Source organism: Leptopilina heterotoma, unplaced genomic scaffold, assembly GCF_015476425.1.
Source record: "Leptopilina heterotoma isolate Lh14 unplaced genomic scaffold, ASM1547642v1 Lhet_509, whole genome shotgun sequence".
In the NCBI taxonomy this organism is placed as follows: domain Eukaryota; kingdom Metazoa; phylum Arthropoda; class Insecta; order Hymenoptera; family Figitidae; genus Leptopilina; species Leptopilina heterotoma.
Genome location: NW_025111109.1, coordinates 412,912 through 440,690, shown reverse-complemented (window position 1 = coordinate 440,690; position 27,779 = coordinate 412,912). Strand labels below are relative to the sequence as shown.

The 27,779-nt window shown below is 27.7% G+C and overlaps 2 protein-coding genes across 4 annotated transcripts; both read right to left on the bottom strand.

The window, feature by feature from the left end:
• Positions 1 to 7,726: 7,726 nt before the first annotated feature.
• LOC122507666 (MFS-type transporter clz9-like) lies at positions 7,727 to 12,255 on the bottom strand. The gene is made up of 2 exons (XM_043620501.1): positions 12,228 to 12,255; positions 7,727 to 9,042 (listed from the first exon to the last, which is right to left on the bottom strand). Exons 1-2 carry the CDS (start codon positions 12,253 to 12,255, stop codon positions 7,727 to 7,729), a joined length of 1,344 nt encoding a protein of 447 aa, XP_043476436.1.
• Positions 12,256 to 16,807: 4,552 nt separating this feature from the next.
• LOC122507658 lies at positions 16,808 to 27,701 on the bottom strand. 3 transcript variants are annotated; one of them, XM_043620492.1, is made up of 4 exons: positions 27,336 to 27,701; positions 26,004 to 26,364; positions 18,247 to 21,208; positions 17,998 to 18,148 (listed from the first exon to the last, which is right to left on the bottom strand). In XM_043620492.1, exons 1-4 carry the CDS (start codon positions 27,524 to 27,526, stop codon positions 18,129 to 18,131), a joined length of 3,534 nt encoding a protein of 1,177 aa, XP_043476427.1. In that variant the 5' UTR covers positions 27,527 to 27,701; the 3' UTR covers positions 17,998 to 18,128. The 3 variants fall into 3 exon arrangements, with proteins under 3 accessions (XP_043476426.1, XP_043476425.1, XP_043476427.1); XM_043620491.1 differs by having other exon boundaries at positions 16,808 to 21,208; positions 26,004 to 26,361; positions 27,336 to 27,697; XM_043620490.1 differs by having other exon boundaries at positions 16,809 to 21,208; positions 27,336 to 27,697.
• Between the last annotated feature and the right edge of the window lie 78 nt (positions 27,702 to 27,779).

Genomic DNA, 27,779 nt, shown 5'->3' with positions numbered 1-27,779 from the left:
AAAAATGTATTAGACTAATTACTGGACTTAATTGGAATACCCAAACTCGAATACACATACAATGTCAAGAGTGGAAATGTAATGCCGAGCCATATTTATTTATTATTCTAATGTGAAGAAACAACATAAGTCAATAATTCGAAATTGTTCAGGAATCAGGAAAAACTGTTTTTCTTGTAAATGTTAAAATTTTTTTTTAATTCTGTTTTTTGTATTATATTCTACTAACAGACATATGCTGTTTCTGTATAAAATGAAATGTAAATACATTTATTGAATCGAGTAAAGTATCAAAGTTTTATTAAATATTTAATAACATTTATATAAAATATTGAATTTTGATCATTTTTAGTAACATTTTAAAAATAATGAAATTGTTTTAAGAACAAATTTAACCAATTTAAAATTTTTTTTTTAATTTTTTACTTACGTTTCTTATTATTCATTTTTAAATTTAAATTTTTATTTTTATTAAATATTTCTTATAATACAAAATATATTTTTTATTTTAATTTCAAATCATTATTTTATTTATTTTTATTTATTACTTTATCAATTTTTTTATTATCAATTTATATTTAAATTTTAAGTTTTTTAATTAAAAAATAATTTTTAATAGTTTAAAATAATGTATGGTTTTGTTACAGTTTAATTATATATTAATATTATAGAACAAGTTTAATTTATAATTAAAAGTTTGAAATAATGAGCGATTAATAGACAACAGTTGAATATTATTTATAACGTGAAGTTACAATAATATGTAAGTAAAAAAAAAGAGTAAATAATGATTGAACTTGAATACAACCACATAAAAAAATCTTATCTTTCAAAATATTTAATTTATTCAAAATATTTAATAATTAAAATTAAATTTAAAATTTTAAAAATGGATAATGAGAAACGTAAGTAAAAAATTAAAAACAAGAACTATAAAGTATTTAAATAATATAATTTTCAAAGAAAATTTTTTAAATAGGGAAAAACGAAGAAGATTCAAGCAATCAAGAGAAGAAAAAAATAAAGACTGGTATTTATTTATTATTTGAAAGTTTATTCAGTTAAATTATATTAATTTTTTAAATGTAAATAAAAAAATTTGCTTTTGATTAATGAAATTTATTAAAGTAAAATTATATTTATCATCATTTTTTTTAAAATAAAAATAAGGTTATAATTATAACCTTTTATTATTTGTTACAATTAAATTTAAATTTAATTTTAATAAAAATTAAATGTTATAATCTTTTTATTATAATCATTTTCTATAAAATATTTTATTTTTTTTAAAGAAAAAAATAAAGACTGGTATTTATTTATTATTTGAAAGTTTATTCAGTTAAATTATATTTATTTTTTAAAAGTAAATAAAAAAATTTTCTTTTGATTAATGAAATTTATTAAAGTAAAATTATATTTATCATTATTTTTTTAAATATAAATAAGGTTATAATTATAACCTTTTATTATTTGTTACAATTAAATTTTAATTTAATTTTATAATAAAAATTAAAAATGTTATAATCTTTTTATTATAACCATTTTCTATAAAATATTTAAGTTTATTTTATTATTTAATTATTTCATTATTTAAAGAATGTAATTGAATTCTAATTTTAAAAATTTGTTAATAAAATAATTGTGAAAATTACTAATGAGTAATTAGTAATTTAAAATGATAATAAATTAAAATATATTTTTTAATATAACAAATAATAATTAAACTTTGTAAATATTGTACAGAAGAAAAATTAGGAGACAGTAGGAGACAGTGGAATCTTCAACAGAAAATATTGAAGAGGGTATTTTTTCAATTTTTAAAAATTGTAATTAAACATTTAAAAAAATTAATTTTTTTTTAATTAATAAAATAATTGCATAAATTAATATTTAATTTGTTTATATTATATAATTTTTGTAGAAATTTTTTAATTTAAAGAATTAGGTTTTTAATTAATAATTAAGAATTAATTAATTAATTCAATTTTTTTTTATTTTATTAATTCAATTAAACGTTTGCTATAATTTAGATTTGACCGAGTCAGACGAAGAATTTTTGAGCATAATCGAGCAGTTTGAAAAGGAAAACAATGAAATTATAAACTGTTAATAAAATATAAACTTTAATTAAGTAACAAATAAAAATAAAAATCATAAATGTGTTTACTACGTCACATCGGACAAGTGGAATTTTGTACAATAAAAAATAATCTTTAATAAATAATTTTTATTTTTTTAAATATCTATTTTAATTTATTAATTTAAAAAAAATATATATTAATATATTATATTTACTATTATCATTTTTTATAAACATTTTCTGTATAATATTTAAATTTTTTCAATTTAATAAAACTAAAAAATATCTTTGTAAAATTTTTTATTATAAAAAATTTTAGTTTATTTTTAATTTAATAAAAATAAATAATAAAAATATACAAAATATCCTACTTTAACTAAAAATTTTTTAAAATATTTATTAAAAAAAATTATTAATTAATTAAAATTTAATAAAAATTATTATGTTCAAAAACATTTAAAAAGATATTTAATTTTAAAAATAAAAAAAAAGTTTTTTAAAAATTAATATGTATTATATATACATAATAAAAATAAAGTAATAAAAGAAATGCAATCGATTGTCAATTGATTGTGTTTATGAAACGTCACGTCATAATCAGATTGTAAGAGCGTTAATAATTTTTTTGAAGAGAGCGTATAAAAAATGGGTAAATAATAATATAAAAAAATTATTTATTAACAAAAATATAATTGATATAATCTTTAATACAATAAATTTCGATTTTTAGTTTTTGGATTTTTAAATATTTTCAAAAAAAAAATGATAAAAAAAATGAAGAAAAGGAAAAAGGGAAAAATGCAGAAAAAAATTGAAAAGAAGATTGAAACAGAAGGAAATTAGAAGGTATAATTTCATTATATTATCATTGTCAAATAAATATTAATTTCTTAAATTTATTATTAATATTATTTATTTTTTTTAATTTTTGCAAGTTTTCTAATCATATAAATAATTAAATTAAAAATAAATATTCATTATTTAAATAATTTAAGATTAATAAATTAATAATAATTCTAATAAAAATAAAAAAATAATTAATTACAAATAAAAATAATAATGTAGTGATTAATCAATATTTAAATAATATAATTTTTTTTAAATGTTTAATTAAAATTTTTAAAAATTGAAAAAATACCCTCTTCAATATTTTCTGTTGAAGATTCCACTGTCTCCTACTGTCTCCTAATTTTTCTTCTGTACAATATTTACAAAGTTTAATTATTATTTGTTATATTAAAAAATATATTTTAATTTCTTATAATTTTTAATTACTAATTACTCATTATTAATTTTCACAACTATTTTATTAACAAATATATGAAAAAATAATAAATTATATAAAGATAAAATAATTTTAATAATTATAATTCAATTACATTTTTTAAATAATGAAATAATTAAATAATAAAAATAAACTTAAATATTTTATAGAAAATGGTTTCAATAAAAATGTTATAACATTTTTAATTTATATTAAAATTTAATTTTAACAAATAATAAAAGGTTATAATTATAACCTTATTTATATTTAAAAAAATGATGATAAATAATATAATTTTACTTTAATAAATTTAATTAATCAAAAGAAAATTTTTTTATTTACATTAAAAAAATTAATATAATTTAACTGAATAAACTTTCAAATAATTTTAATTATTAATTAAAATTATTTAAATAATTTAAGATTAATAAATTAATAATAATTCTAATAAAAATAAAAAAATAATTAATTAAAAAAAAATAATAATGTAGTGATTAATCAATATTTAAATAATATAATTTTTTTAAAATGTAATTGTTTTCCATTTCAGGGAATTTCAAAGAATGAACAATTTACGTGCACAGTACACCCCACGTGAATTTTACGTATCTCATCTACAGTATACCCCACGTGAACTGTATGTACCGTCTGCACCGTACACCCGACCTGAATTGTACGTACCTCCTGTACGGGTAGAAAACGCACCTCGTGTTTATAACCTGCCGGAAGAATACGCATCTCGAGCTCAGTACACTCCGCGCGAAGCTTACGCACCTCGTGTACAGTATAACCTGCCGGAACATTACGCATCTCGTGCACAGTACACTCCACAAGAAGTATATGCACCTCGTACACAATATGAATATATCCCACGTGAAGAATATTTTGGAATGAATGCACCACGTGCAATGCATCCAGCATTTGAAATTTATCCACAATGGCGATTAGGCAGGCAATAATTTAGAAGGGTATTTTATATAAAATAAATAATATAAATTAAATATAAAAAAATTAATTTTATATATTTATCAAAAATTTGTTTTGAGTTTAATAAAAAATTTATTAAATTCGAAATATAATATTTATATATTAATTAATTTACAAATGTAAATTTTTAAATTCAAATTTAATTTAATTAATCAAATATTTTTTATAGCTGTTCAATGAAGCGAGTGTTGATTATTAATAATTTGCAGAAGAAATTACTTTCGTTATTATTATTATTATTATTGAAGCAAATGAAAGTATTTTTATAATTAAGAATAATACAATTATTATTAATATTATTATTAAGAATAATATAGTTATTATATTATTTACTATATTTGTAATTAAAATTACATAATATTAATAAATTGTTTTAATTTGTTCAAAATAATTTATTTAATTTCAATAACAGAAAATTTATTTGATTTAGTTTTATATTTAGTAATCATTATTAATTCACTATTTTTTAAAAATAATCTTTTAAAAAAATATTTAAAAATTAAATTTGTTTTTTTATTAATTCAATCATTAAATATGATTTTGTTTATATTTTCAAAACAGAGTAACTTCAAATTGAATTGGAATTGATATATATTTATTTTTAAAAGAAAGAAAATTAGAAGTTTTTATGGAGGGTACGGAACCCTAGGTTTTAGTACGAGTTCTACTCGCACTTGTCCGGTTTTTCGTTTTCGTACTTAACTGCTTTCAAAGATGTCGAAAAGTACACCTTTTCTTAATTCATATCGCCTTGTCAAGAACATTTTACAACTGACAATGAATAAAATTTTTAACCAAAAGAGAATAAAAGTTAAGTAATAGGTAAGTGCTGTGATTGCTAGTAAAATATTTTATAAATTCCTAAAAAATAAAAGTAATAATATGCAAAACCTATCCTCACTTCATTTGAACAAGTAGGAAGAAGAGAATAAACAATTACATTGTAAAAATATGGGGGTCGAGTTGGGACCACCCCTTGAGGGTCGGTTTCGGACCACCCCCACTATTTTCACAAAATGTTTTGTCAATCACTTATATCAATGGAATCAATTTAATTTGAATGTTGTGCGTTAAAGTTAAGGTCATACACAATCAAAATTAATTTCGTAAAAATTTTCCTGTATTCAAAAAACACTGTTAGCTCGAATTCCGTATAGGTCAAAAATTAATTTAAACAATGCTAAAATCTAATATTGCTTGAGTCTTCAGAATGAAATCAAACGCATTGATAAAAAGTGTTCGACTGATGGTACTGGCGAATTTTTTAGTGGTACCATCTTCAAGAAACATAAGGGGGTCGGTATGGTACGAGGGGTCGGTATGGGACAACCCTCCCCTACATATATATCAATGTATATTTTCTCGAAAAAAATTTTGAGGCCTGTGTTATTAAGGTAAATGTCCCTATTATGGAACACTTTTTCAATTGTCTAAAAATTAATTTTTTTTTGTAGTAAACAGTTAAATAAATTAAAAATAGTCAACTATGAATCTATTGTCCTATCTTTATAGATTCCAAAAACATTTTTTACACATGATTTTAATCGATTTTCTTTTTTTAATTAAACAATTTTTGTAACGGTAGAATGCATGTATTATGAAACGCCATTTTCACTCCTGTATGGGTGTTCCATAATTAATGCCCCTATTAATGGAACATTAATATTTATTCTAATTTGAGCTATTTGTACATAATTCTCTTTAGTTTTTGTCAGCAAGGGTTAAGAAAATAGTAAATCAAATAATATTTAAACATCTAAATAATTAATTGTTTATTTTTCAATATAAAACAGTCGGTAAAGTTCTTTTACATTAAAAATCTTTCATTAGAACGAATCAACCAATTTTGACTTAGAAATACTTAAGTAATATAATTCACTATTTTTTCTCTTGCTTTATTTTCAATGTTTTTTTTGCTTGCTTTGGTGGTCTTTTTAACTTAGCTTGTATTTGTTTAATTTCATCGTCCAATTTTTTCTTTTTTTCATTTAAATCTTTTTTTTCATCTTGCAGAGCTTTTCTTTGTCGTTGCTCTAGTTCTTTATTTTCCTTTTCTTTTTCTGATTCCATCATTTCAATCCACCTTGTATCACAAGTAGCTACAGATGGTTTTTTGGGTTTTCCTTTTTTTTCAATTTCACTTTTTCTCTTTTTTGGAAGGTACTTTGTCGGGAATAAAAATGAATTGTCGAAGGTTTCGCGAGAATTTTCTGCATCTAAAAAATTTTTTAATTGTTTTAATATTTCTAATTAAATAAATAAATATTAATTTATCAATAATATAATTGTAACAAATTTAGATTTAATCAACTTACTTATATTATTTTCGTCCTGAATTTTCGTTGATGTGTCATTCACAAGATCTTTAGATCCATGATTCTCGAGAAATCGAGTTTCCACGTTTTCGAAATTTTCAAACTGGGCGACATTGGAATTTGTGCTGTATAAAACTTCAGATTGTGGAACTTCACTTAGATCCAGAGAACTATCCTTAATAACATTTATATCTAAGCATATATATAAGAATTTCAGATTTAATTAACAAAATATTCATAAGTTAATTTTTGAATATGCATTATAAATTCTTACCATTAATATTTCCATTTTCGGTGATTATCTCCATGTGCTTGGTTACTGTTTGGTCAACATTAATATTATCATTACAAACTCCAGTAAGGTCTAATGAAAACATAGAATTACGAGATTCTTCTTCAGTAAACGGTAAATCATTATCAATCAATATTTCAATCGAATTTGTATCAACTAAGTTCTCTAATATTGCTGGAGAGACTTCTTTTAAAACGATAATTTCATTCGACTGGAAATTTTCAGACTTGTCTAAATTGAGTTGCAAATTTTCGTTCTGTTGGACTTTTTCGGCTGTAACATTTCTCAGTAAATTATTTACTTCACCTTGTACATACTCAGAAAGATTTTCAAGATTTTCATTTGTAATGATATTGACTCTTTTTCTTGTTGTCGCTTGAGTTTCTACATCTACAAAGATATCTTATTATTAATTACAATTTAAAAACTTTAATTATATGAATAAAAATCTGTTTTAAAAAAATCGATCACGTTGACATTCTGTTTCAATACGAAACGATTTATATAACTATATTGTAAAAATTATTAACGTTGATTATTAAATTAATTATTCGAAATATCATTAAAATAAATTAAAAATAGATAGTATTCAAATACCACAAGCTGCTTTTTTCATTTTTAACCAATAATCATATAATCCTTTCATTTCAAGTGGACCAATCCACGATTGTCCAGTTTCACTAGTCTCGAATAACAATTTCACTCCAGGATCTAATGTTCTTTCGAAATGCTCCAAATATTCCATTTTTGATACGGAAACATCACCAATATGTACCTGATTTTTATTTTTAGTTTTGGACACTTTCCTTTCTTTTATCTAAAATATTGTAGTTGACAGCATCAGGGTTGAAAGGAACCAATCCAGCTCTTTTAAATCCACTAATAACTGTTTTAGCTTCATCTTTATAAGAATCTACTGTCAATTTTAAAACAGCTGGGAAATTTTCTTTCGTCACTTCAGAAGCATTACTTGTTCTCTTCCAGATTGGAACCATTTCTCTCCACAAATTTTTCAATGGATGAAAATATGCAATATCAAGAGGTTGTATCAGATGAGTAGAATTTGGAAATAATAAAATCAGATGAATTTGTTTTTCTCTACAAAAAGACAATAAAGGAATCGATATGTGCGAGGCATGGCCATCCATATACACAAGTATAGGAAACTTTGTGTCCTCTTTTGTAAGCCAAGGATAAAAAACCATAGTGAAATATTCGTGAAAACTATCTGCTGTCATCCAGCCATTTTCGGATATTCCAAGTCCCCAATCGCTTGGTGTGTGTTGTAGAATATTTTTGGAAATCTTTGTTTTACCCTTGAACATGAGCATTGGTGGAGCTCGTCTTCCATCTGCGCCGAACATAAATAATGCTGTATAACATTCCTTGCCAGACCCATCAATAATATTATACACAGTTTTCGACCCTTTTTCTGCAAATACTCTTGTTGTAGCTGGACACAATTCCATACTGGTCTCATCACAATTAAAAATGTTTGAAGGAGGTAAATTCAATAATGCATTTTCTTCGAGGTAAAGACGGATCTCTTCAAACCACTCCCGTAGATCTTCTTCTGTAACTGCTGCACGCGCAGCTGTTAGATTCTGAGCTTTCCTCACAGTTACATTTGGATATCGTTTCATAAAATGGTCAAACCAACTGCGACCCGGTCTGTTATCTTTAAATGGAGTTTCTTTTCTTTCGAAGTTTAAATAAGATTGAATAGAATCCAAAAGTTCGTTTTTGTTAACTGGAGATCCAGTTTTCGACCTATGAATCATCCAATTTACTATATTATGTTCAATATTTTCCGATAAAACTGTTGGTGGACCTGATCTTCTCTCACTTTTATTTGGGCAATTCACTTTTCTACACAAAGTTGAAGCTGGCACTCCACACTCACTTGCTGCTTTTCGAAGATTTACTCCATGTTTCACAGCTAAAATACCTCTCTCTAAAGCTTCTGAAGAATATTTTTTTCTGGTTTGTTTCTCCTTTGTGATTTTATTTTGTAAACTTTTAACTGATACGGCTCCTTTTTTTATTTTGACTTTCTTCACCTTCGATTTCAATAGATTATTAACATTCTTTTTCTTTTTAGAATCTTTTAATTTTACATCCACATTTTTTTTATTCTTATTTACCTTCATTTCTGAAAAAAATATTCAATAAATTAATTGATAATAAAAATTTTCATATGACACTGCATATTTACTAACAGATTTTTGAGGTTAGGTGCACGTAAACTAAGATAATGGTATATGAAAATGAAATACTTACTTGATCCGACGAATAAATAATATTATGCTACAATCACTTTACACCTTTGCATCAAGTAAAACTATAAAAACTAAATTTTTATTAGTGAAATAAGTGAAAAATCGTGGAAAATCAGTGCAATAAAGTAAACATGATTCGTGTTCCATTAATATGCGCAGCTGAGAAATAGTGGAACGTAACCATGAAACAGGCGTTCCATAAATAAGGACATTTTAATATAAAATGTATGTATTATGAAACATGCATAATTTAAAACAATTTTTTAACTTTTTGGGAAAATGGTTCCTGAATTATGAATTTCGAAGTTATAAATAATCAAAAAATTAATTTTCGTTAATTACATTTTGTCATATTTATAATAAATATGACAATTTGAATTTCACAGTTGCACTGTATTTCCCCTAACAAGGTTCGTATTTTTGTCTACATTTGTCCCATCTCTGACCAAACATGATGAAAACATTTTTAAAAAAAGAATTATAATATGAATACTATTGTAATTGAGTTAATAGTGCAAATATATATCAAATCTTCTAATAATAACACTTTTAATTGATGAGAAACATATTTTCTACTTTAATTTCGAAATATTTTTCGTTGTTCCATAATAGGGTCAAAAATTTAATGTGTTCCATAATAGGAACATTTACCTTATTTGTTATACTACAAAATATATTTTAATTTATTTTAATTTTAAATTATTAAAAATTCAAGATTAATTTATATAATTAATTTATAAACAAACAAAAGAATAATAAAATATAAAAAGATAAACCAATTATAAAAATTCACAAATAGAATTCAATAAATTACATTCTTAAAATATTATGAAAATAATTATTTAATTTGAAAATTGTATTATTAATAATAATAATATTATTTTTCTTTAGATACTGCATATTTTTTTTATTTTAATAAATTTACTTTAATAAATTTGATTGATAAAAAGATTTGTTTATTTACATTTGAAGAATTGATATAATTTAACTGAATGAACTTTCTAGAAATAAAAACTAGTCTTTATTTTTTCTCTTTTCCTGTTTGTTTGAATCTTCTTCATTTTTTCCTGTGTAAATAATAAATAAACATTTAAAACTGTATTATTGGTAATAATAATAATTATATTATAATAATATAATATTATTATTATAAAAAATCAAACTACTTAAACAATTATTTTTACTGGAAATTAGTCATATTTCACTTATTTAAATAAAGAAAACTTTTTATAATAATGAAAATTAGAAAACTAATTATTTTAATAAATTAAATAGGTATTCCATACTTTATATATTACAAAGAAAATTAAAATCATATGTCTTCTACTAAAATTGTTTTGTGACAAAAAAATTATATTTAGATAAAATTAAATTAGTTTTTTTAATTGTTTAAAATATAATATTATTTTATAATTTTAATTTTTTAATTTATTCTAAATAGTTATATTTTTAAAGACAAAAAATTTTTAAATTAAACAATTAAATTTTATTGAAACCTTTTATTTTCTTTCTCTTTATTTCTCCCTCTTAAATTTCTTTCTGAATTTTTTTTCTTTTCCTCTTTCAATTTATCCACATCTTTCATTTTTTTCACTTCATTTTCTGCTTTTTTTCAACTGTCTTTAATTGTATTAAATCATTAACTTGTTCTATTTTATTACGTTCAGGTTTATCTAGTTCTGGTGTTACTAATTTCAGTTTTACTTTAATCAATTCCGGTTTAATCTCAACTGGTTTTGAGTTTGAATAAAAAAACTTTTTATAAATGATAACACTGAAAAAGTTATTTATTTATTAAAAAATAGTAATAAAACTAATTTTAATCTTAATCTTGATTTTACAGAAATCAATATTTCAATAACATCGCATCAATCGGATTTGGAAACAAATTAACTAAAAATTTATATTAATAATTATCTCTTATTAATACTACAACAAAAATCAACTTTGAATTTTTCATTTTGTAAACTTTAATTAAAAATAGAAGAATGTTTTTATTTACCCCTAAAAACTGGAAATTCGGAGTAAATAGAAACAGAAATTTCAACAATATTTCTTATAATAGAAAGAGAGAAAATAAGAGAGAACAAACCTTTATTTGTGCAATGTGTTTAAACTTTTAGCATGGTTTATTCTTAAACTTATGTAATGCACTAGTATTTATTGGTTTGAATTATTTTATAACTAACACCATTTTTGATATAATTCTTTGTATCTTTTAACATTTCCATACTTGAAATTAATTTTTTCTTAAATTTTGTAAGAAACAGTTGATTGCTAACAAACTGCTGACTGACAATTTTCTTAATATAATATTTTGATTAAATATTTTTGGTCAAAAAGAAAATACACTCGACTCTCGGATCTTTTGCATTCAGTTCTTTTACACTCTCGTGTCTTTTGCAATTTTTCTCCCGCACCTTTTACCTTTTACATTAAATAAATAAATGACTATCAGAGTGTCAAAACATTTATTTCACGATAACTTTGGTTATCTAAAGTAAATTATAACAGTTCAATAATTCCTCCATTATGTGATTAAAATTATATTATAATTATTATTAATATATACTCCAATAGTCTTGAAACAAATTTTTTCTTGTACCTTCGGAAATTTTTGTCTCGCATCTAAATGATTTGATTTATTTCGTGGAATATCTTAATTTAAAAATGATGATTGATTGTTACTAGGCGAAATATTCGAAAATGATTAAATTATTCTTTTTTAAAATTTTTCACACTGTGGTGTTAATTGTTATATTATTAAAACGTTTTTGTGTTAACATACTTTTCTATTAAATTAAACTTATTCAATTAAAATAACCTACAGAATAAAAGATGTTTTAATTTCTAGAAAATAAAAATGTAAACTTCATCTTTATTTACATTATAAAAAAAATTTTTAATATTTTTTTCCTATATAATTATAGTTTTGGTTCTTAAAACCAAAATAAACATTTGTGTATATCAAAATCAATATACTTTTAATATTCTTATTTAAAATACTTACCGCTTGAAGTTGATTCTTTCGAATCCATAATTGGTTAATTAATTTTATTTATTATTTATTTCATTAATTTGTATTCCAGAAACGTTTCATAAAATACAAAATAAAGTTAAACTGACAGTTGTCAAAGTAAAAACATATATGTCATAAAAATATTTATTTGACCCGGTTTGCATTTGTCTTTTTTAATGCGAATAAGCATTTTATTGCATTGGAGGTTGAATAAGAATTTTATTTCAGGGAGTTTTAGGCAACTTCAAATTGCATTTTATTTTGTGTTAGGATTATATTGCACTGGACTTTGAAAATGCATTTTATTAACGGGAGGCGTCGAAATCTTTGAAAAATTATTTGTCAAGAATGTCATGAGACTAGTCAAAATAGGTGCAGTGGCTACAAACCTACCTGGTTTGTAGCTACCTTTTTCCTGAATGTCCTTTTTTCGCGAAAATAAATAAAGTGATTTAAGAACTCAATAATTCATTACTGTATCCGGTTCTAAAAAGTATAAAGATAAAACTTGGGTATGCAAATATATGAAATATATAAAATATGTACCCTGACACGGTGAAAGGGACCTTACGCCCAAAAAATTGATTTTGTGTTATTATTGTCATTTTATCGATTGAAAGAATGTAGATAATTTTTAGTAACTAAAAATATAACTAAAAATTAATTTTTTGGACGTAAGGTCCCTTTCACTGCGTCAGGACACATATAGTGAACTAAAAAATTAAAAATAAATTAAAATGAAAGGGCAATGTAGTAAGATAATTATTTTTAAATATTATAAGTTTCCCGTTTCTTTTTGGGGGCTGCTTTGATGGGCCTTCCCAAAATTAACTCTGCAACAGATATCTTTGTATCCGCTTGTTCCTTTCGAATTTCTGTAAGAATCAAATATAAATCGGGGTGGTGTTTCCCTATCAGTAAAAAAATTTAGTGTGCCATCCTTTACTAAATCTTTATTGGTGCGAAGATTTCTTTGCACTGTTGATTCGCAATAGTTCCAAATATTTATAGGGAAACAAGGAAGAATTGCTCTCCTTCGTTCTCGACCTGGTCTTCCATTTACATAATTTTCCTCGAAATAGTCAAAAGTAGGAAGCAGTTCCTCGAGAGCTTCATTGACGAGAAGCTGAAAAGTTGTTTTAACACGATCTGGCTGGACGAAAGCAACAGCCATCATCATGCGTGTAAAATTCTTTATTTCTAGACTGGTCACGTGGTTATAAGCTTCCTGTAGTCCTTCAGTTTGTATGCGGCGGTATAAAGTCCCAATTTTTACAGCATTATCCATTTTAAATCAAACTTTATAAAATACCAATAATAAAATCAAATTTTTTCGGGTTCGTATATTTTTCAGGAAATTATACATTCGTGGAATTTTCTTTTTGGGAAAAGGTTTCCGGGAATTTGAGCATTTGGGAAATAAATAAACATAAACTTTAATTTAAAAGTTGAAGAAAAAATAAAATTTTCATTCTTTGACATTTTTAAAAATGAGTTCTTTGAATAGCAAGAAATTTCTGACAAAAATGTACAAAATAAAATTTGTATTTTTGCCTTTTAAAGCTTTTCCAATGGATTCTAAAGAAAGACTAAATTTTCTATCAGAAAGGCTGTATATTACGGAAAAAGGGAAAAAAACATTCAACAAATATCAATTTGAAAGAAATTCTATTCATTTTTAAAAACTTAATTAAATTGTGGAAATGTTGAAACATATTAACCGCTTCCTGTGTAGCTGAAATATTAGGGAAAAAGGTTCGGCTGTGGGCACCCTTTGGTTTTGACTCATAACTTACGCCCAAGATGACTAAAAAAATTTTATTGAATATTTAATAGCAATAAAATAGCAATCAAATTTAATAGCAAAAATATATTATTATAATAATGCTTACCAAAGCATCCGTTGTTGCTAATTGCTAAGAACCACTTCCTCCGTTAGAATTTTTAAAGAAAGGACAGTTAGTTTCAAACAAAAAATTTATAGTGTTAGGGACAAATAAGCAAAAAAATATTAAAATAAATTTTTATCTCACATGCACAAAAATGTCGCTTTCTGATAGCTAACGACAAGGAGTAAAGTCCCCAGTAAGAAGTAAGGAATTGAGAAGAATTGAACATTTTTAACTTTTTACAGAAAATGTTAAATTATCAATTTTTTTGAATTCCGTTTCTGTCCAATTCCTATGTATTCCTTTTTCAGGCAAAGATTTCTTGAAAGTGTATTCCAATCAATTCCGTTTTAATATTTCTTTAATTTTTGAATTTTTGTGAATTCCGAAATACCCAGGTGCGAAAAGTTGGTCGGGCCATGGTCGCGCCGACCAAGTGGATAGTCGTGCCGACCTTGGCAACCAAAGGTCGGCCGAACTAGCGAATTGTAACACCCGCCGTCCAGTGGCTGACATGGTCGGGCCGACTATGGCTGCCAAAGTCGGACCGACCAGGGGTGCCAAAGTTTTGCCAACCATGTGAAAGAATGTCGGCTTGACTTTGGCAACCATGGTCGTGCCGACCTTGGCAGCCAAAGGTCGGCCGAACTAGCGAATTGTAACACCCGCCGTCCAGTGGCTGACATGGTCGGGCCGACTATGGCTGCCAAAGTCGGACCGACCAGGGGTGCCAAAGCTTTGCCGACCATGAGAAAGAAGGTCGGATTCACTTTGGCAACCTTGGTCGTGCCGACCTTGGCAGCCAAAAGTCGGCCGACCGATTGCAAAAAATTATTAATTATTTATTATTATTATTAATTATTATTATTCATTATTTATTTGTTTATTGTATACATCTTAACACTAAACGCAATCTTACACATAAATACAAATTAAAATTTCTAACGCTCGCAGGAATCGAACTCGCAACCTAACGCACCGAAGTCTAACACGCTAACCATTACGCTACGCTTACATGAAAGCCTAAGAACAAAAATGATTTTATAAGCTGCAACTTCAAACTGACCATCGGCCCGACTCTGGCCAAAGTCGGCCCGACCAAGTGAAATTAGGTTTTTTGCACTCTGGCTGCCATAGTTTTACCGACCGTCGGCCCGACTCAGGCCAGAGTCGGCCCGACCAATTGAAATTAGGTTTTTTAAACTCTGGCTGCCATAGTTTAACCCACCATCGGCCCGACTCAGGCCAGAGTCGGCCCGACCAACTAAAATTAGGTTCTCTAAACTCTGGCTGCCATAGTTTTACCGACCGTCGGCCCGACCAACAGAAATTAACCTTTTTAAACTCTGGCTGCCATAGTTTTACCGACCGTCGGCCCGACTCAGGCCAGAGTCGGCCCGACCAATTGAAATTAGGTTTTTTAAACTCTGGCTGCCATAGTTTAACCCACCATCGGCCCGACTCTGGCCAAAGTCGGCCCGACCAAGTGAAATTAGGTTTTTTAAACTCTGGCTGCCATAGTTTAACCCACCATCGGCCCGACTCAGGCCAAAGTCGGCCCGACCAATTGAAATTAGGTTTTTTAAACTCTGGCTGCCATAGTTTAACCCACCATCGGCCCGACTCAGGCCAAAGTCGGCCCGACCAACAGAAATTAACCTTTTTAAACTCTGGCTGCCATAGTTTTACCGACCGTCGGCCCGACTCAGGCCAGAGTCGGCCCGACCAATTGAAATTAGGTTTTTTAAACTCTGGCTGCCATAGTTTAACCCACCATCGGCCCGACTCTGGCCAAAGTCGGCCCGACCAAGTGAAATTAGGTTTTTTAAACTCTGGCTGCCATAGTTTAACCCACCATCGGCCCGACTCAGGCCAAAGTCGGCCCGACCAACAGAAATTAACCTTTTTAAACTCTGGCTGCCATAGTTTAACCCACCATCGGCCCGACTCAGGCCAAAGTCGGCCCGACCAACAGAAATTAACCTTTTTAAACTCTGGCTGCCATACTTTAGCCGACCATCGGCCCGACTCAGGCCAGAGTCGGCCCGACCAACTAAAATTAGGTTCTCTAAACTCTGGCTGCCATAGTTTTACCGACCATCGGCCCGACTGAGGCCAGAGTCGGCCCGACCAACTAAAATTAGGTTCTCTAAACTTTGGCACCCATAGTCGGCCCAAACTTGGGTGGAAACAGTAACCAAAGTCGGCCCGACTTTGGCTGCCGACCTATTGGCAGCCATAGATGGGCCGACCTGCGCCCGACCTTCCAACTCTGGCGGCCGACCAAAATTCGCACCTGGGTACTGTGTGATACTCGGTAAGTTCAATTTCTGTCTATTCCATTTTAATATTTTGTAATTTTTCAATTCCTCTGAATTTTGCAACACTTTGAGATAAGTGCTTCTCAAATTCGAATGTCATAGTACAGTTTAAACAGCTGAGCGGACAAGCTGTTTGTCTCCGACAATGGAACTTGAGGGTTCAAATCTTCGAACCGACAAATTTTATTCATTGTCAATATTATTAATTGAGGGGCTTTATAGAATAAAGGGACGAGAACGTGGTTGGAAGGGATAATACCAGTCAAGGAGCAGTAAGAGGCTCAAGGCTTGCCACTGCTACCCGACTGGTAATATCCCTTCCAAACCACGCGTTCGTCTCCTTATTCTATGGAGCCCTTCAATTATAGATATCCCTAATTTTATTTATATTTGATTGATGAAATAATAACTTAGACAAGTTGACTTGTACAATAACTTAGTGTTTATTAGAGTAGAGAGAGGTAATAGAAGTGTTGTTGCCATCATATTGTTTTAAATTTATAACTAACTCTACACAGCACCTAAATTTTCATAATGTCCAAGGAAAAACCATAGGTATGTGGGAATTAGGTTATTTATGGGGCATTGAAAACCTACCCGAAATCTTAGGGATATTGAAATTTCCGTATACTTATAGGACGTCCATCGATCATCTTGAAATATCCGTTGCTATTCGGGCATGTAGTAAAAAATTTATAATAAAAAGTGCATTTTAATATAAAGTCCTCTGCAAAGAATTATGATTATAAGGATTTCAGTTTTTAAGGCTAATTTTATTTCAAAAAGGTTTCCTATTCTTCCATTAGAAAATATTTTGTGAATCGATTGTTGTATACATTAAAAATTGAAAAACAAATTTGAACTTATTTTACAACTTTTATACAATTTTTTCTTAAAATATAAAATATTGTTCGTCAAAAATTAATTTTTATTTCGTAGAAAGAAGATAATAAAGTCAAATTTAATTTTGATTATCACTAGCTATTAAAGTTTAGCAATGTAGACAAATTTGTAATAAAAAGAATATATCAATTTAAATTTCATATTTTAAAGAAATAATAATTTTATGTTGCTGGTGGATGAAGTAGATATAGGATTATTATTGTGGTGGATTGAAATAATCCCAGTGATGGTGGTGGGTTACATTTCGTGGACTTCCAAACGATATAATTAACAATCCAGCAACTATCAGTAGCAAGGCACACAAAACTAATTCTACTTCTCGAATTTTGTCACTTGCATCTTCCCTGCCCACTTTTAAGGCAATGTAATTTACCATGTGCCTCAAATTTCTGACCCCAATGATACGAATTGCTCTGAACATTTGTCGAGTGGTTTCTGTAAGACTGATTTCTGTTTCAGCTTGCGGTGGAATAGGTGAAGCTAATGAAAAAAAATGAACAGGAATTTGTGAGGTTTCAATTGTACATTCTCTTCCTTCAATGTGTGGAGTAATTGTTTGGTGTGATAACATTTCCAAAGTTGTTCGATGAGTTGGTCGTATTTCTGAAGTGTCTGTTACTGGTGTTAGAGATTTTGCATGAGATGGAATTTTAAAATCTTTTCCACTAGGTGGTGTTGAGGTTATTGAACTGCTTCTTACTTTCTGACAGAGTAACGCATCTTTTTCTACAGATGTTTCACGTGAAGTTGCAAGGTCCATCTCAGGTCTGATTTCACTCTCAGGTTTCAGACTTTTTACCTGCAAAATCTGATCTTGTAAAATTTCTATTTGTGCAGATGATCGCGCCATTTGCTCAACTACTTTATTGACTTTCATTTTTATTATTTCTACATTACCTGACCCTGTTTCTGCATCTGATTCAACATGTTGCAAAGGACTCGGTAGAACTTCATCTGAAACTTGTAAATCGCCTGGTATATTAATTTCTTCGTCATTTGTAGCTGTACATGCATCTTCTGTTGTGGAACGTGGTCTTTCTTGGAATTGTGCTACAGTTTCTAAACGATTTCTAATAGCTAATAATTCTTCTAGCAACGATTGACTTATTTCACTTTCTTTATAACTTCCTTCCCTTCTTAGTTCAGAAGCTGAAACAACCATCGCATCAATTTCAGAAGCTGCAATTTTAAATGCCTCTAATTGAGAAACACTGAGTCGGTCCACTCGTAAATCTCCAACTTCTAGGTTATTAATTCGTATTGGTTCATCAGATAGTAAAGCTGTTCGCAAAATATCATTTTTGTCTGGAATATTTTCCTCTGATTTACTCATAGGTTTTTCTAAGTGATCTAAATCATCATTTTCAAGCGGTTGATCTGAAATTTGTAATGAGGGCGTTGTTGGTCGAAGAGTTGGCGTTGGAATTCGTTCAGTCGAAATTAATATCTGTGAACCATGTCTTGAGTGGGACATAACAAGCTTAGCTTGGGTTACTTCTTCTTCTATTACTTCGTCATCTGATAGTGGATCAGTCTGTGTAGAAGCAACCGCTTCTCCACTGTCACGCACGTTTTCCGGTTCGTAATATTCACTTGATTTTGATAATTTCTGTAATCTAGGTGGCCTTGGTGGAGCTGGTAAAGGACGACTTTGAACTTTATTGAGAAATTCACTTTTGAAATTTTTATGTTCTTCATCTGAATCAATGTTAACATATTGTGTAACATCCTCCGACGAATTAATTATATTTTCTGCTTTAGGTATATTGTTTTTCACGTGACTTAATGTGCTGTAGGCTCTTTGTGTACGTTTAGGCGTTGAAGGTCTCGGATTTGTAGCACTTTTGTGTCTTCGTTGTCTAGGTGGAGGAACATGTGACGACTTTTCACGTTTATCTATAACAGCATAGCCAGGTGACTGTTCATGAAGATCAGCTTGAGCCATATCACAATCTGCAAGATATACTTCTGAAATCGATTCGACATCATGCAAAGAGTGGTTTTTATCTGTTGTAAAAGAAGCAGTCCTAGACCGCGATCTTCTTTTTGGAGGTATAGGTGGAACTTGAAACATTTCACCTTCAACATTTTGTAAAAAGTTTTTTTCCCTTTCTGTATCAAGTGGGAAATACATGAAGTGCTTGTTTGATGACAGTTCATCATGTACGGAATTTTGCAAAATATTATTATGGCCATTGCAAATAGAATTGTTTATTGCATTTTCTGTATCAATTACTCCATTTATATTCTGATGTCGACTTCGTTTCCTACGACAAGGAACAATTGGTGAAAACAATTCTGTTGTAGTACCATCAACAGAATTCTTTGTAGATCCAATATGAGATTCAGCTTGACTGTGAATGGAACTTTTTGACTTTCTGCGTATAGGCTTTAAAACTACGATATCATCTAAATAATCTATTGGAGATTGTTCACGAGATATAGTTTCTGCTCGATAAACTATTCTGTGAGTAGAATTTGAGAAGCTGTCCCTTCGACTTAAGTGTTCCAATGATAGATCACTGTAGTGTAATATTTGATCATTTCTTGTATGCATAGGTGGTGAATCTTTAAATGACTTCAAAAATTTCTCTTTTCTTTTTCTTAATGATTTAGTGCGATAAGGTCTTTGAGGTGGTACAGGGGGTTCGTTGAAGTCAGTAAGTGAATTTGTGTACTTATCTTCGTGAAATTTATGTAAATTTCGATCAATATACATTTTTACATTCATATTATCGTGACTATTATCGTCATGAATTGAAAAATTGTCTGAATCTGTCTCTTGAATAATATGACTAGGCTTTCCATAGGAACTTTCACTTGATTGTTGTTCAGCATTTGAAGGCCCTGGAGAATTTTCTTCGTAAGACATATTCCTAATTTCAATTTGATTAATCTCTAATGATGGAGTAGATTCTTCAAACTTATTATTGTCGTTGTTTCTAAAATCTTCGATTTGTTTCAGTCTTATAACCCTTAATTTATATTCTTCTTCACCGTTATAATTATCATCTTTTTCTGTCTCCATATTGTCTTCTGTTTGGCAGGGTTGTTCCTGAGAATCTTCTTCATAATCAGCGAATTGTATTTCTTCCTGATAAATAAATGTTTTTTGTTCAATCTCCCAAGGTAAATTTTCTGATTCCTCATGAGATTCTGATGACTGAATTCTAAAAGCTAATCGCGGTTCTTCTAGAGATGCATGTCTCCATGGTCTTGTTCTTTCTATTGCAACTTTTTGATCACACATGTCCTCATCTAAGAATTCATTTTCTTTAAATTCTTGATTCCCCCGATCCTTAAGGGTATTCTTAGCGCGCGGATAAGTGAAACTGTCGATAACATGAGCACGTGTTTCTTTTGGTGACGATGTAGTATATTCATCTTTATTTTTTGCCTTCCAATCAAAAATTTTCTGACAACTTGAAAAATGTGAAAAAATATTTTTGTGAGATCCGTAAGAAGATTTCGTTGATTGTTGTTTTTGTTTCACTCGCGAAGAAGGCGTGCGTTTCAGAGTGCTACTGATAGCTGCAGGTAGGTGCACTTTAGGACGTTTAATATTAAGTTTCGGATGCTTCTTTAAGCTCAACTTTGACATACTAGGAAATTGAAAACGTGGCCTTTCAGGAAGTGCCATTTTAAAACGTTCCATTCTGTTCAATTTTTTAGTTTTTTGGTTTTCAGGAACAGATACTGGCGCGGGTTTCTTTTTACTAAATTTGCAACGAGTAGGAACTGTGAAACTAGGCCTTTGGAAATTTTTAAATCGAGAAGTCAGCTTTTCAGCTTGATTGCGAAGCTTCTCTTGTAATCCAGGATTTGCTTGCTTGTTCTGAATTTCTTCTTCCACTGGCACCTGCAATAAAAAATAAAAGATTAAGAAAGCGTTCAGACAAAATAGCATATACGTCAGATAAACATTTTTGTCTGTACAATGTTTTAAATTTAAAAATTTATGAGTTACTTCATGGTTTAAGAAATAAGATTTATCATATTGGTGACAATCATAATTTGTTAATTGTAATATTTCTTATTACGTAAGAATATGTGGCTCTAAGTTTAAATAATCATCATGCTTCTACACTTAGATTTATTTACTCTTTTTAATAGATTAAACAAATTTTGTCTAAATCCACGGGAAAAAGTACACAAAAACATTAATACGTTATAAAAATTGGCGTTTCTCTTGTATTTTAAAATTAAACACGTAACATATTTCGCAACTCTAAGGCGAATCAATGCGTTTCTTTGAGTTGTCTCAGTGTTTTACTATGAAACACATTTATTAATATCTTATTGAATCAGAAGATACTTTTGCGTTTCAAATTTCTGAAACCGATGTATTGAGACATAATGTGTCATTAATTAAGATAGGTGACTTACTTTGAGTCATTTAAAGGTTATAACCTTTAAATGTCTTGAAGTGAGTTTCACTCAGCTACACATACGTTTTAAAGTCGCATGTCAGTAAAACTACATGTACGCTTTAAAGCAGTCGAAATCGTCTGTCATCAAAATCGACTATAATCGGAGACACTTTTCTCGAAATCTACTAAACCGATTTTAAAAAAAGAAAAACCATTTGATTCTTACCTAAAAAACTAAATAACAAACCTCTACAATTTAAACCCTGTTATTTTCTACTGGAATAAATGTCACTTATGCCATCACATCACAAAAACTAGAATCAGTTATTTTTACATACACTCACTAGGTCAAAAATTTAATGAGGTAAAGTTATAATTTATAAACCGAAAGTGTAATTAATTGTTTTTCACTTACACTAACATTTTCTCTTTTATTAAAACAACAATTAATTTATTCTATATTATTTTCACTTACATTCTCATTAAGAAGCTCACTTTCGTCTTTACCAAAAAGTAAAATTAATTTTTACTCTCACTCACAAAACTTATCAATTACATCTTTCCTCATAGACTAATATTAACCAAACCTTCAATTAATTATATTCACTTTTACCCTTACTCAAAAACTCATTCTCACTTAAACCAGAAGAAAATAAAATTTTTCAATTTGCTCACTTTCTACAGGAATAAATGAATAATAATAAATAAATAAATTTAATTTTTTGTATTTACTTTACATCTTAATTAATTTACATAATATCATTCATTACTTATTTAAAATTTTTATTTTGCTAAAAGTGAATGAGTATAAGAAAAAAATTAATTTTAGTTTTGGTAGAAATGAAATTTAAAGTTAAAAAAAATTTATTTTAGTAAAAGTAAAGTGACAATTTAAATGACAAAAAAGGTAATTTTAATTACCTGAATAAAAAATTTAGGACATTCGTGGGTGGTAATTGTCTCATAAAGAAAAGTAAATTTGTAAAAAAAATTATGCACTTTAAAATTGGAAGTAAATTATAAATTTAAGAAAATTCTTTTTCAGTTTTTTGATTTAAAAAGCATTGCGAATTTCATATCTATTATAACTTGATGTTTTTAAAAGTCATAGGTTAAAAATAAATAATTACTCCGAAGCACCAATGAATTATTAAATATTAGGTGATATACCATCAATTATAAAATTTATAATGTACATAACGACATATGCCTTAAAAAATAAAATTTACCATGAAATCTTCAAGTTCAGGTATGTTATAATTTTTAAATTATTAAAATTCTTAAAAGAAACGAGATTCTGAAATTCTAAAACTGGAAAATTTTTCTGTAAAGATTAATAATTTTAGTTATGTTCCAAGCTAGTCCAAACGTTAATTCTTGAATTTTACATTATGTTTTGATTCCAAGTTTCAGTATCTGCTTGCAATTTTTGCTAATATTTGCTATTTTTCGAGTATAACGAATTTTATAGGACGCATTACAAAATAACACAAATTTGGTAACCTTTAAAAATTAAATTGAAAAAACTTTAGTTTTTAAAACGTTCCATATTGTAAATTTAAAAAATTTAAACTTTTTAATTTATAAAGGTTGAATATTCTTACAATTTTCGAATCATTTATCGCATAGGTGTCTTTAATTTCAATAAATAGTTGTCATTAGTCTACAATTAAAAACTAATCATTGTAGATTTTATTTAGAAACGACCTCTTACATCACAAAACTGACAAAAATTCTATTCTATATTTTATTTTCCTGACTTTTTCCTAATTTTCATCCAAAATATTTACTTCTTTCTTATCCTGCTAATAAATTAAATTCTATTATTTATGAAAACACTTAAATTATTGCGAACGATTTTATTAGAATTTTTTTAAATAATTGAATTTCCAAGAAGAAATTTTTTACTTTTTAAAAATAATTGAATTTTTGTGAGGAATATTGTTATTAATGAAAATAATTTAATTTCGGAAAGAATTTTTTTAATATGCCTCAAAATTTAAAAATTTTTGAGAATAATTTTGTTATTTATCAACATAATTAAATTATTTCAAAGAATTATTTATGTAAATAATTATATTTTTGGGAAAAATGTTATAAAAATCTAAAAGAATAATTGAATTATTTCAAAAAAAGTTAATTAAAATTGTATTTAAAAAAATTCATTTCTTTCGAAAATTTTTATTAAAATATTTGAAAATAATTGAATTCTTCCAAAGAATTAAAAAAAAACATTTTTTAAAATAATTGATTTTTTCGAGAAATTGATATTTAATTTTTAAGAATAATTACATTTTTCCAGCAATTCCTGTAAAATTGTATTAAAAATAATTGAAATCCTACGATGAATTTTATTATTTATAAAAATAATTGAATACTTGTTAAGAATTTTTTAAAATTTTCAAAAATAATTGAATTCCTGAGAAGAATTTTATTATATATGAAAATAAGTGAATTATTTAAAAAATTTTATTAAAATGTTTAAAAAGGATTGAATTTGTGTAAAAAATTTTGTTATTTTTGAAAATAATTGAATTCTTTATAAGAATTTTATAAATATTGTTTTAAATAATTAGTTTTTTCGAAATATAATATTATGCAAATTTTATTTTAAATAACTGAATTTTTCGATTAATTAATTTAAAATAATATTAAAAATAATTGAAATTCTTCGATGAGTTCTATTTATGAAAATAATTAAATTCTTGCTTACAATTTTATCAAAAATTTTTATTAAATAATTGAATTTCCATAATTATTGTGAAGAATTGTATAAAAATTTTGTTAAACAATTGACTTTTTCGAAATCCTTTTGAAAATGCTATTCTTAATTAATTGAATTTTTGTGGAAATTTTATTATTTATAAAAAAAAATTGAATTTTGGATGATTTTTATCAATTTGTTTTTTAAATAATTGAATTCTTTTGTGAAATTTTATGAAAATATTAGATATTGAAAATAATTAAATTTTGAATATTTTTCGAAAATAATTGAATCGTTTTATGTTGTGGAAATTATCAAACAAAAAAACCAGAAGTAGTAGCTTTTAGTAGCTAAAATCTAAAAAATTACCCAAATAGTAGCATATGGTAAAAAAGTAGTAAATAGTAGGTTTTAGTAGATGTGTGCGAAGTCTGTATTTTTTAAAAATTAATATAAAATTCATAACAAGATTTAAAAAACCCACAAATATTAAACTCCAAACGATATTCGTTCAAATTTTCAAAAAACATCTGCCATATTGAATCCGCTATTTGTAATTTTTAAAATCTGACTTCATATTCGTCATCAGCGACGTTAAAAACCCACGAATATTTATTTTCGAATGATTGCATTAACATTTTTTTTTAATTTCTAAAAAACACCCTCGTATTAGATCCGTTATTTTGAAGTTTAAAAAACTGACTTTATATTCATAATCAGCGACCCAAAAACTTTAATATCTTTTACGTTAATAATTTCCATCGAAAATACATTTTATGCCAACTTTTTTTAACATTCTGACCCACTGAGCCACCTCTTCTATTTGAAATGTAATATGTAATGCGAATGTTGAGAGTGTATTTTTATATATTTAGCACAAAAATCAAATCTCGCATATTTTATAGCGCGAAATATTATTTTTGTTAAAATTAATAATATCCTTTATTATTATTTTTTCGAAGTTATAACTTGGTCAATATTTAATATATGTGATTAATAATTATGAATTAATCTAAGTCAGGCAAAAAAATAAAATATAATTTAATTTAAATCATTTAAAAATGATTAAAAATAAAAAATTATTAATCACATATAATATCCTTTATTATTTATCAGATCATAAAAATTTGAACTAGAAACACAAATATAACATTAGATTTTCAGAATTTGAAATGTTATTTAGTTTTTAAAATTATTGAATATGAATAAAACATCCAAATTTCCAAATTAAAAGTACCAAATTTTTGCCTTCTTTACTAATTCAGTTATTTTGAATTTTTAAAATCTAACTTTAGATTCAGCGAACTCAAATTTAGACAGAGAAATTAGTTAACATAAGACCCACTTTTTTTCACTTTAATTTTAATGACTACAGTTGCAGAACATTTATTTGCTTAGATCTGTTAATTAAATAAGCACTCAACTGGGAAGTGAATGAAGGATAATAATTGGACGATAAGATTTGTTAATTAAGACAAAAGAATAAAAGGTAAATATTGTCGATTAGAAAGAAATTGAAAATAAAAAACAAAATAAATTTTTAAACACATATGCCCTCATCTGAAGGATATAAAATTTACCTGATAAGGCACAGACCCCCCTTCAGCAGCATTTTGTTCCAAATTAGAAATTCTTGCGAAATTTTCTTCCAACTTCTCCTGAAGTTGTTCGCTTTCCATTTCGTCTGAGGTATCAATTGTTTCACCAAGTTCACGTCCTGCCATTGCATTGTCTTCAATTTTGCCATCCAGAGGCAAAATTATATCGCCATCGAGGGCCAACCTTAAGTTGAATCGTCCTCGGTCGTCAATACTATCATCACTGTCTGCCACAGGCGTAACGTCCGTATCAGTGATTCGAACCACCGGTGCCACCATGCTTACTACCGGCGGTGGTGGTGGCGGAGGTGGAGATGCAATTGGTTCGTACTCGTGCTCACTGCTGCGGGAAGACATGTTTTTTTACTTTATTGACTTAAATTATGTAATTAATTATTTGAGTTTTTATGATAATTAAAAACTAAGTAAATCTTTTGATTTGTTTAGGGTTATTGTGATCAGTAGTATTTTCGAATATGTAGAAATTATTTCAAGGACAATATTGTTTAATTGACCCCAAAACGTGGTCCATCGTTGGGGGTGCAGAGGCACGACTAAAATATATTAACACATCTCGGATTCAAATCTGGATTTATTCTCGGTAGTGTGGTGGACATGCGCTCTCGTCATCGCCATGAAAAGATAAAATCAGCTCTCGGCTACATAGTGCAGAACCACTGTCTATAGCTGGGCGCTGATTCTATCTATAGACAGACGAGCAATCTCGAAATAACCGCACAATATATAAACACCAACATGAAGTATGATATCTGTGGAGCAAATGAGAAGGAAAATGACACCAATAAAATTTCACCCATTATTTACTCAATTGTTAACAAAAATTTCTGAACTATCTAAGAGTATCAATAATCAATAATCCTTATATGAAAAGAGATATGCAAATTAGGTAAAGGAAGACATCCTTCTGGCATTCGTTTAAGAGGAAGAAAATACACTGTAATTTGAAAATTAATTAGACGAAGATAGTCTTGTCATTTTGAATTGAGATAGAGATGTACGATGAAGAAGTTCTTATTTATTATCCCTTGGTGTGAGAAAGAAAGATTTCAATTCCTGAGTAACACTTCAAGTTCCATACTTTTATCTATATTCTTCCATGCGATGAAGGGGGAAAGAAAATATTACCTGGGTTCTCGGAGTTAATCATCATTTACAAAGGCTATTGTTCAAGGGTTCGTATTGATTGTTCTTAACCTTCGTAGGGTCTAATGTAGGCAAATATATATATATATAGAACACTTTATTATGAATCAATTGACGTGCGAAGAGGACAAAACTATAAAATCAACTCACCATGGGCGGTGTACTCTTATATGAGATGATGGGGATTGCATCATCGACCTGGATGGTGGCCTGCCTACAAGAGTACAACGTTCAGGGAGAAGCGAATCACTCTGGTAAAACTGACAACCACATCGAACCTCGCGGCCGAGGCTGGAGGTGGAGGATGCTCGGAATGCACGACCTCGTTGCTCGTTTTCCATCCCCTTCTCACTTCTTCTTTTTATAGAGTCTGATCTCTCTCTCTCTCTTTCTGGACCGCGTTTTGATTGATATTTCTTTTCTAAAGTTTTATTTCTTAACAATAAGATGCTTTTCCTCTTTACCAGTCGCGAATACAACTCGAACCAAAGATCTGCCTCGCAGCCGAACTGATGAGCTAAAAGCGTCAGGAAAGCGAGAAAGAATCTAAATCAGGGGCGGATAGCTTATGTGAATACTCACCTGCAAATGAAA

Coding starts and splice junctions, on each gene's coding strand:
- LOC122507658 (XM_043620490.1), bottom strand. CDS start 27,526: ATGGAAAACGAGCAACGAGGTCGTGCATTCCGAGCATCCTCCACCTCC. Junction 26,365..27,335: donor ATAAGAGTACACCGCCCATG/GTGAGTTGATTT, acceptor GTCTTCCCGCAG/CAGTGAGCACGAGTACGAAC. Junction 21,209..26,003: donor GGGGGTCTGTGCCTTATCAG/GTAAATTTTATA, acceptor TTTTTATTGCAG/GTGCCAGTGGAAGAAGAAAT.
- LOC122507666 (XM_043620501.1), bottom strand. CDS start 12,255: ATGGATTCGAAAGAATCAACTTCAAGCG. Junction 9,043..12,227: donor GAAAGAATCAACTTCAAGCG/GTAAGTATTTTA, acceptor TAAAATTAAAAG/ATTCTAAAAAGAAAAAGAAT.